Source organism: Pelodiscus sinensis, chromosome 21 (genome assembly GCF_049634645.1).
Source record: "Pelodiscus sinensis isolate JC-2024 chromosome 21, ASM4963464v1, whole genome shotgun sequence".
Lineage (NCBI taxonomy): Eukaryota > Metazoa > Chordata > Testudines > Trionychidae > Pelodiscus > Pelodiscus sinensis.
Genome location: NC_134731.1, coordinates 4,953,769 through 4,963,358, shown reverse-complemented (window position 1 = coordinate 4,963,358; position 9,590 = coordinate 4,953,769). Strand labels below are relative to the sequence as shown.

Genomic DNA, 9,590 nt, shown 5'->3' with positions numbered 1-9,590 from the left:
GTGTTGTCTACACTGGCCCTTTTCTGGAAAAACTGTTCCGGAAAAGGACTTTTGCCCGAACGGGAGCAGCATAGTTTTTCCGGAAAAACAATGACAATTTTACAGTAGATCGTCAGTGCTTTTCCGGAAAAGCAAGCAGCCAGTGTAGACAGCTGGCAAGTTATTCCGGAAAAGCAGCTGCTAATCACTAAACAAAGCCTTGGTATCTAACTAGGCACTCGCCTGCCGGTTGCAATAGCCATAGCTAACTACTTTTCAGTGTTTCTCTGAAGCTTATCACTGTAGTGTCCAAGCAGCTCATACCTGTTAATGATCTTGGCCGCTCAGAAAGAAACACTTGTCGCCATCTTACAGAGTGGGGAGGGTAACTGAGGCTTGTCTCCACTACTGGGTGAATTGAGGCTGTGGCTCTGGTGGCAACGTGAAGGGCCCAGCACCGCAGCCCCTTTTAAATTGCCAGGCCCTAGGCAACTGTCTCCTTTGTCTCTCCTGTCGGTGGCCTTGTATGCTGTCCATGAGCTCTTCATGGTAGTTTGGTTTTCGTGATATTGAGCTTCAGTGTTGTTCCTTGCAGGTGTGAGCTGCTCAGACACTACTGTGATGAGTGCTACTCCCCTGCACTGCAAGCCTGTCATTGCACGGCATCACAGACATGCTCTTCATCTTTTGGAACAAACTTTCAAGCCCTGTCTGTGCAATCATGTCCCACTCCTGACAATTTGGCTTGATTCTGCAAACAGGCTTGTAAAATCCATGTCTGGGTGCTGTGCCTGTAAATTATTCAGGGACAGAGGCTGGTTTGACACCATGCCTTTATATAAATGATAGTAATACCTTGCTCAGACATAGTGCTTGTTAGCCACAGATTGCAACATACTCACAAAGGAGGTTAGTAACTTTTTCCCTGCTATAAAGTCGGGGATACAGAGGCATAGAGAGGGGAAATGACTTTCCCAATATCACTTTCTAGGTCAGAAGTAGAATCTTGGTCCCTTGAGTCCAATTCCAGTGCTATTTCCACTAGGCAGCAGTACGGCTAACTGCATTAGCTCTATGATAGGGAGGCAGGATCTATTTCTTGCATCTCTTTTGTGTTTACTAATCAACCTAATTTTGGCTGCCTTAGACACTCAAGCTGTGTCTACATTGGTACTGCTGCCTAGTGGAAAAAGCACTGGAATTGGACTCAAGAGACCAAGATTCTACTTCTGACCTAGAAAGTGATATTGGGAAAGTCATGACTACACTGCCTGTCTACACTGGCTGCGAGTTCTTGCGCAAGTACACTGATATTCTAATGTGTGAAATCAGTACTTCTTGCGCAAGAGCTATGATGCTCCTGCTCAGGAATAAGCCCTCTTGCGCAACTGTTCTTGCGCAAGAGGCCAGTGTAGACAGGCAACATGAATTTCTTGCACAAGAAAGCCCTATGTTTAAAATGGCCATCAGAGCTTTCTTGCGCAAGACAGCATCAATGCTGGCACGGATGCGGTTGCGCAAAAGCACATGCCAGTGTAGACACTCTCTTCTGGAAGAGTTTTTGCACAAGAACTCTTCCACAAAAGGGTTCTTGCACAAGATCATGCCAGTGTAGCCGTAGCCTCATAGTCTCTGACAGGTCAAGAGGGAGGGAGTGCAGTAGTTTTTTTAGATTGTTTTCTTTGGGGCAGGGATCATCTATTTGTTCTGTGTTTGTACCGCTCCGAGCACAGTGAGGTCCAGGACTGGGGCTCCTTGATGCTATAGCATAACATTAATAAGCATTTTAAAGCACAGTACCATGTTTTGTATGCCTGGGAGCCAGATCCCTAGCAGGTGTATGTGGGTACAGAGCAATTACCTGGATTGCAGCTATGTTGATTTATACCAGCTGAGGATCTGGCAGATGGAGTTGTGATAATGCAATGGGATTTAACTATACTCTGGGGCTACATCTACACTGGCAGCTTCTTGCGCAAGAACAGTTGTTGTTCCGCATAAACTTGCCGGCTGTCTACACTGCACAAGCATTCTTCCAGAAGTAAATTTACAGTACAGCGTTGGAAAACAGGGCTTCTTCCAGAAGAGTTATACCTCTCTTCATGAGGAATAAGCCCTCTTGCACAAGAGCTCTTCCAGAAGAGGCCAGTGTAGACAGGCAACATGAATTTCTTGCATAAGAAGCCTCTATGGTTAAAATGGCCATCAGACCTTTCTTGCGCAAGAGAGCGTCCACACTGCCATGGATGCTCTTGCGTAAAAACACATCTCTTGTGCAAAGCACATGGCAGTGTGGATGCGCTCTTGTGGAAGATTTTTTTGCATAAGAACTCGTCTGCAAAAAAGTTCTTGTGCAAGAAGCTGCCAGTGTAAACATAGCCTGATATTTTTAAGAGGACTTTGTTAAATTATGACACTTCGGCTGTGTCTAGACTGGCAAATTTTTCCGCAAAAGCACGTGCTTTTGCGGAAAAACTTGCCAGCTGTCTACACTGGCCGCTTAAATTTCCGCAAGAACACTGACGATCTCATGTAAGAAATCAGTGCTTTTTGCGGAAACACTATGCTGCTCCTGTTCGGGCAAAAGTCCTTTTGCGCAAAAGCTTTTGCGCAAAAGGGCCAGTGTAGACAGCTCAGATTTGTTTTGTGCAAAAAAGCCCCAATCGCGAAAATGGCGATCGGGGCTTTCTTGCGCAAAAGTGCGTCTAAATTGGCACGGATGCTTTTCTGCAAAAAGTGCTTTTGCGGAAAAGCGTCCATGCCAATCTAGCCGCTCTTTTCTGCAAATGCTTTTAACGGAAAACTTTTCCGTTAAAAGCATTTGCGGAAAATCATGCCAGTCTAGACGTAGCCTTCATGTGTACCATCTTATTCACCAGTGTGGCAGTTATGACATTGTAAAATAGGCACTCAGTAATTTTTTATATATAACATTTTTCAGTGGTTCTGCTATACAACAGGTATTGCTGGGCCTGGGCATGTGTGGTCTATACTGAGAATATTCGTTTGGGTGTGAATGAGCAAATACAGAAATGGAATAGGTTTGGGGAGCATTCCCCAAAATGGACTGCGGGCAGGGAAATCTTGACTTGAACAGTATATGCCAAAGCCACAACATAAGCATCCTTTATTTTTATTTTTTTTAAAAAGACAAGTCAAACCTAGTACATTAAATACAATACATGCTCTTCCTTGCTTCATAAATCTGGTTCAAAAATATTAAATCTTTGACGTTACAAGAAAGTATTGATACAAACAAAGAGGATTGCAATAAAAACACCAGCCAGCCAGCATTACTACGCAAGTCAAGAACTAAACATCTCCCCTATTCTCTGGAGGGACATAGTGGTCACAGAAAATAAGGGTGCAGGAATATTAGATACAAGAAAGAAAAACAACTTTCTCCTGATGTATGTATGAAATTTGTCCCAAGGTACTAGCTGGGGAATTCTAATACATGAAGCTGTCCTTAAACCAAGACAGGCATTGGATTAGATACATTGGGTGGGGCTGAGGGGAGGGGAAACAAGGTTTGGAGAACTATTAATACCCATTCAGTCTGTCGGTTTTTTTAAAACCTACTTACAGCAAAATCCAGTAAATACCTGCATTATGGAGCTGACAGTTTAGTAGGTGAGAATGTGTTGTGACTGGCTGGAAAAATCACTATTAACTATTAGAAACCGCAGTGCATTAGGGACAGCTATGTAAACATAGACACTGATTTTTTTTATTATTGTCATTTAGCTCATTTTAAGCAATATCAAGAAAAACCTAACACTCAGTTATATTTCCTTGTCTATAGCGAGCAGGACCACAGGAAGCAGCTTAGCAGTGCTGTGACTTGCCACAAACATCTGATTTCCAGCTGGAGCTGATTTGTTGTTGTACGAACACAGTTACTCACCTTGCAACAATTGTAGGACAACTAGCCAAGATGAGGTAAATGTCCACATTTAGTAAACATGTAGTTGCATATCTTGTATTAGGATAGGCAGTCAGTAAGTTGGCCCTGTGTGTGCTGATGGGAAAACACATGGGCTGTGTCTATACTAGGCCACTTATTCCGGAAAATCAGCCACTTTTCTGGAATAAGCTGCGAGCTGTCTACACTGGCCCTTGAATTTCCGGAAAAACAACGACGCTCTACTGTACAAAATCAGCCACTATTCCGGAAAAACTATTCTTCTCCCGCTCGGGCATAAGTCCTTATTCCGGAACACTGTTCCGGAAAAGGGCCAGTGTAGACAGCCCAGTAGTCTTTTCTGGAAAAGCGCGTCTACATTTGGCCACAGACGCTTTTCCAGAAAAAGGGCTTTTCCGGAAAAGCAGCCTGCTAATGTAGACGCTCCTTTTCCGGAAAAACTGAAAATGGAATAGTATTCCGTTTTAAGCATTTCCGGAAATTCATGCCAGTGTGTAGACAGCCATGCAGTTTGATATTCAGTAACCAGAAGGATTCATGAGAAGGAACTGTAGGGAATATTCAGTAGGAGGTTAGAAAATCATAGGTACTGCCTTCCTTTGAGCTGCTGACTCAAAAAGGCTAGTACTCCCTGAATTAAAAAGGCCAGGGCTCCCTAAACTAGATGCCACCCTAGGGTTTTCACCTCTGATACCAATTCAGCTACTCAGCATCTTGAACTCTGAATACAAATCCTTGGCAAAGACAGTTAAATCTTCCAAATCTACAGAACTGAGCTCAAAGTGTAATTCCACTGGTGGCTGTAATCTCATCTTTTGTATAAAATGACTTTAGAAATACTTCCTTGCTCATTCATGTAGCTTTTATCTGAACAGAAAATTCACAACTTTGTCACTACATTCCTTGAAGCATATTGGAAATATTATTTATCATCATCTCAAGAGCCGCAGAATGTGCTGTACCATTTGGCTATAAAAAAAAATCATGTGCACTGAAGCGCACTCTCTGAGCAGCTGTATTCCTTTTAAAATGCCTCCTTGATAATATTGCTAAATAAATCCTTTTAGTGAAACTAATGGAAACCTCTGAACCCCACTCTGGGTTTGTCCCCACAATTGTAGTGCTTTTAATTTTCAAAGCAATGTACAAACCTCACCATGCCTCAGTGAGGTAGATAAATACCCCCATTTCAGAGATGGGGAAGCAGTGGCAGAGTGGCTAACTGACTTTGCTCAAGGCCACACAGAAAGCAGAGCTGAGATTAAAATGCAGATGTTTCTGACTCTAGTTCCAAAAATCAATCCACTAGCTAGCTGTATTCTTGGTTTGAATTTTACATCTTTGATTTTCTCCGCTAGGAAATGCCTCTTTTGCTTAAGTTCATCTGCTCCTGCAGCTTAGACTCTTTAAAGGGTACGTCTACACTGACATTATTCCAAAATAACGTCTACACTACAAGCCATTATTTTGAAATAATGTCGAGTTGGAGGACTTCTTACTCCAGCTCCTATAACCCTCATTTTATGAGGAATAAGAGAAGTCGAAGGAAAAGTGTTCTTCCTTTGACTTCCTTTCTAGATAGCGCCAAAAGCTGAGTTAAGCTAGTTCAACTTAAGATACACAATTGATGTAGCTTAAGTTGTGTAGCTTAATTTGACTTTAGCCCTGCTGTGCAGACATACCCTTTGTGACCCCAGCAGCTATTTGTAATGTCAAAAAGAATAGCTACTCTAAGGGCATGTCTATATGTGCACTTGATCAACAAAGTAAAATCCCTAGTTGGGGGTAGAAGCATTTTTTTCGACAAAAGTGCTGACAAAGTGTTCATGTATGCTGACTTTTAGTAACAAGGCTTTGTCGACGCAGACTTGTTGGCAAAATCTGAGTAATGTAGCGATCGCCTCAGGTTCTGTCTGAGTCAATATGTCTTGTAAAATAATCCTAAAACAATTAGCATTTTTTAGTGATGCACTTATAACAGTCCCACATTGTTACATTATAAAGTGGAAGCCAGATCCTGCTCTTCATTCAGCTGGTTTGCTCGCACAAGTAAGTCAAGCAGGATTTGGTGCTTGGTTTTACAATGGGCAAAATAAACATTTTTTTTCCTAGATAGAATCAGTTGCTGCTGAGCAATTTTTGCCTTTAAAGTACTGAAAAGTACGTTTAAAAAAGTGCATAAAATCCTAAGCCATTCATCCAGTGCCTGTGAAAACTGACACACCCTCAAAAGAGGTGAAAGTCTGTGTCATGTTTGTTGTCATTCCAGCATGTGAGAGTTTAAAATGTGGCAGAGTAGACTGAGCATGTGATTACTGTACAAATAGGGGAAGACTCAGAAACTGAACCTTCAGAATTCACTTTTTCTTTTATTTTGGGTTCTATTTATAAATTTTAACAAATCGAACAAAAAGTACACGTAGATAACACTAAAATACAAAATTCTTGTAGGATGCAGTTAAGGACAATTACTGCAGCCTTCACCTTGTAGCAAAACATTGGTATCAAACATTTAACAAGTTCTTGCATGACAACAACTATCTTGCATGCAATTTATATTTACAGTCCAGTTAAAAAAGACTTCAATACAAAATGAAAAAAATGCACATGTTATGTCCCACTCCACGTTAGGCTTAAACAAATGGTACTTTTAAAATAACTTTGACCAAAGGGAAGAGTTCCCATTATTCCTGACCATTCTAAGAGCCTCATTATCAGAGTGGTTGAACACATGCAGCTCCCATGGACTATGTCTACACTAGCAGGTTATTTTGAAATAAAAACATGTTCACTGGGGCACTTTAATCGACTCCCATTGCAAAGCTAATTTGAGATAATAACTCCCAAAATAACTACTTTGAATAAGCTTATTACTCTTCACAAGCAGGAGTTATTTGGAAATAACAAGCCCATTATTTTGAAATAACAGGCTGGGTACTGTGGACATTCCTCTTGTTATTTCAAAATAACTCCCCAGTGTAGACATGCCATGGATTCCTGTGAGGACTCAGCACTTCTGAAATCAGGCCCTAAATATCCTGCTATATTTTAAAGTGCTGGAACAGTAACATACATGGACAAGAGAGAATTGGTGAGATCATCTAACTTGACACACTGTTAGCATTCAAATAAAATCCATGCACAGCTTCATAATTCACTACAAATATTATATTGTTAAAAATGCCCTAAGAAGGTTTTCCCATATCTAACAAGGTGTATCATTAACTTGGAAAATAAATCTGGGTCTAAAGGGATCACAGTGATCCCAAAAAGTGATCTTCAGCCCAAAAATACATGTTTATGAACTACTACATAGGAGAGAATGAAAACTGAATGTAACTATGGATCTTCTCAATAGTGCATGGGTTAAAGGCGTCTGAAAATTCTGACAATATGCAACATTTTGCAATTAGTTTAGCTCATTTGTGACTCCTTGTGTGTGCAGAAAAACCTGTGAACTCTCTTGGCCATAGTTAGGAAAACAGAACAGTGTGGTTAATGAAAGGAAGAGAGGAAACTTTGCTCCATTGTACGGAGTGTGTCTGTGACAGAGTGGAGAAAGTAGACAATTTTGGTTTGGGAGCTATGAGTCTGATAGAGAGAGATTCTAGAACCAACTTGTTGTTAGACTGGTTTTGCCGCTCAGTAATTCAGATTTGGAATGCGCAAGGGATAAGTACTCCCACAAAACAACCATTGACCTCAGCAGGGCAAAATCAGGGCCTAATTCTTTGGACACTGACTGAAGCCAGCCTCGATGCCAAGAACAGATTTGTAGAGGGGAATAGCTAATGGGGATACCTGCGGAGTCAGAGTTACATAGGTTGATAGGAAGGCTGACTAAAGGAAGAGACAAAGCCAAATTCTCTGTCCATTGCACAAATACAATACCCACTGGAGTCCATGAAGGTTGTGTGCACGTAACTAAAGGTGGACTTTGACCCATGTCACTTTCTGTAGCATCAAGTTTTCCTCCTCTTGCCTTTCTAGTTAGTGGCAAGTCTTCAGGGGTTATGTTCCTTCTCACTAACCAGAATGAAATATCTTAACTAAAAGTAAAATCTGAAAGTAAATTTCAGTGAAAAATAGTCCTGTTCTAACCAGCTGTGTAGTTGACAGGAAGAAAGGCAGATTCATGGTTTCCTAAAAATAGCAGCTGTATGGAAGTGTTAGTGTGAAATCCCACTGTCTGTAATAGAGTGACAGTAAGTGCTGGAATGGGTCTGTCTGTTGATTTTCTGATCTTTTTTAAATATCAAAACTTCTCTTAACAAATGTGAAGCCTTGTATTATTCCTGGTGAGGCTGCAAGTACCTCCTATTATTCCCAGGTGGACTTATATAAGGAAGCTATTGCCTTATATAGCTGCACAGCCCTTTTAGCATACTGGTATACTTCATATAGATTATCAGACAGGACAAGCATTACATTTCGGAAAGAAAAGCAAACAGTCCTCATAGGTTATTGGCGAACACAATCATTCCAAAAGGTGAGGTTTAAATGCATAAAGACTGTCCAGGCCCAAACCACAGAAACTGACAACCAGAAATGTGGCACAGTCGCCTTAGTAAAATAGTTCTATGCTTTTTGCTCATAGTAGCAACACAAACAAAAAGTGATCCATTCATTTTGCAAGGCAGCAAGAAGATAATTCAGTATATCAAATAGTTAGTAAATATCACAATTCTAGTGCATGCAGGCCTGTGTTTTCTCAATTGACTCTGTGTGTGTTGTGTGTTTTGGAAAGAGGAGGTGCTCACATACACTTGGGAGAAAACCCGAGAGGATCACTCCCACTGAACAAAGCAATTTTGTCTTCTTCAGTGGTATTTCCCTGCAGTCTGACCATCAGTTGGAATTTACCAAGCCACTCTTTCTTGCTGACTTAGTATCCCTTTTAAAGTAGTAAGTAAACTAGAAGTCCAAAGGCATGAATTGTTCCTGGTTCTGGTTGTGAGAGAGAGCTGTGCTATCTTCAAGGTCCTTAGCCTGTCTCTAGGGTCAATCGCTGAGGATGGCCCCCGGCAGCTCGTTCGTTAGTGTGTGCCAGCGCTCTATTTTCTTGTCCTTGTTTTTCAGGCAATCAAACCAGTGCTTCAGCCGTTCCCCTTTGGCATTAATTCCTAATACTACGCCACCTTAACACAGAGAGAGAGGGACAGTCAGCTCATTCCTGCAGAGATAAGCCAAGCTGTGCCAGTCAAGCCAGACAGAGAAGTATTACTGAAAGTGAAATAGATGCAGGGTGACAGATTTCCATACTCATTGGTAGCTACTGGAAACAGATATTGAGAAGGGTGAGTGGCAAGGGGAGTACACAGGTACCTTTTCTTCTTTGTAGCTTGGATGGATGGAGGCGGCTAGTAGTGGGTACAATCATTGGGTAGATGAACACTTCCTGGCTAGATTATCCTGGCCCCACCCACTTACAGCTGGGTGTGGAGGAAGAAATACATCTCTCAAGCACTGTTAATGGGGGTGGCTTTGTCCCACGCTGCCTTTATGGCACTGCCCCCCTCCTTTGAGTTTAATACTCTTGGCAGTGTTCAAACTTCAAGTGATTTGTTTGTTTAATTTGTTGCACTAGAAGTATCCATCTTGATTTAACAGGTCCCTTGGTATGGGGAGAGGGATTGGGCTAAGATCTGACCGAGAAAAGGAAAGTTCATTAAATCACATGCCAAAG

The 9,590-nt window shown here is 41.6% G+C and overlaps 1 protein-coding gene across 1 annotated transcript in view; it reads right to left on the bottom strand.

The window, feature by feature from the left end:
* Positions 1–6,265: 6,265 nt before the first annotated feature.
* The window catches only part of DOC2B (double C2 domain beta), a 192,921-nt gene continuing 189,596 nt past the window's right edge, over positions 6,266–9,590 (bottom strand). The window contains exon 9 of the mRNA XM_075904663.1: positions 6,266–9,042. Coding sequence (XP_075760778.1) covers positions 8,906–9,042 — 137 coding nt within the window. The 3' untranslated portion in view covers positions 6,266–8,905. The remainder of the gene's footprint in view (positions 9,043–9,590) is intronic.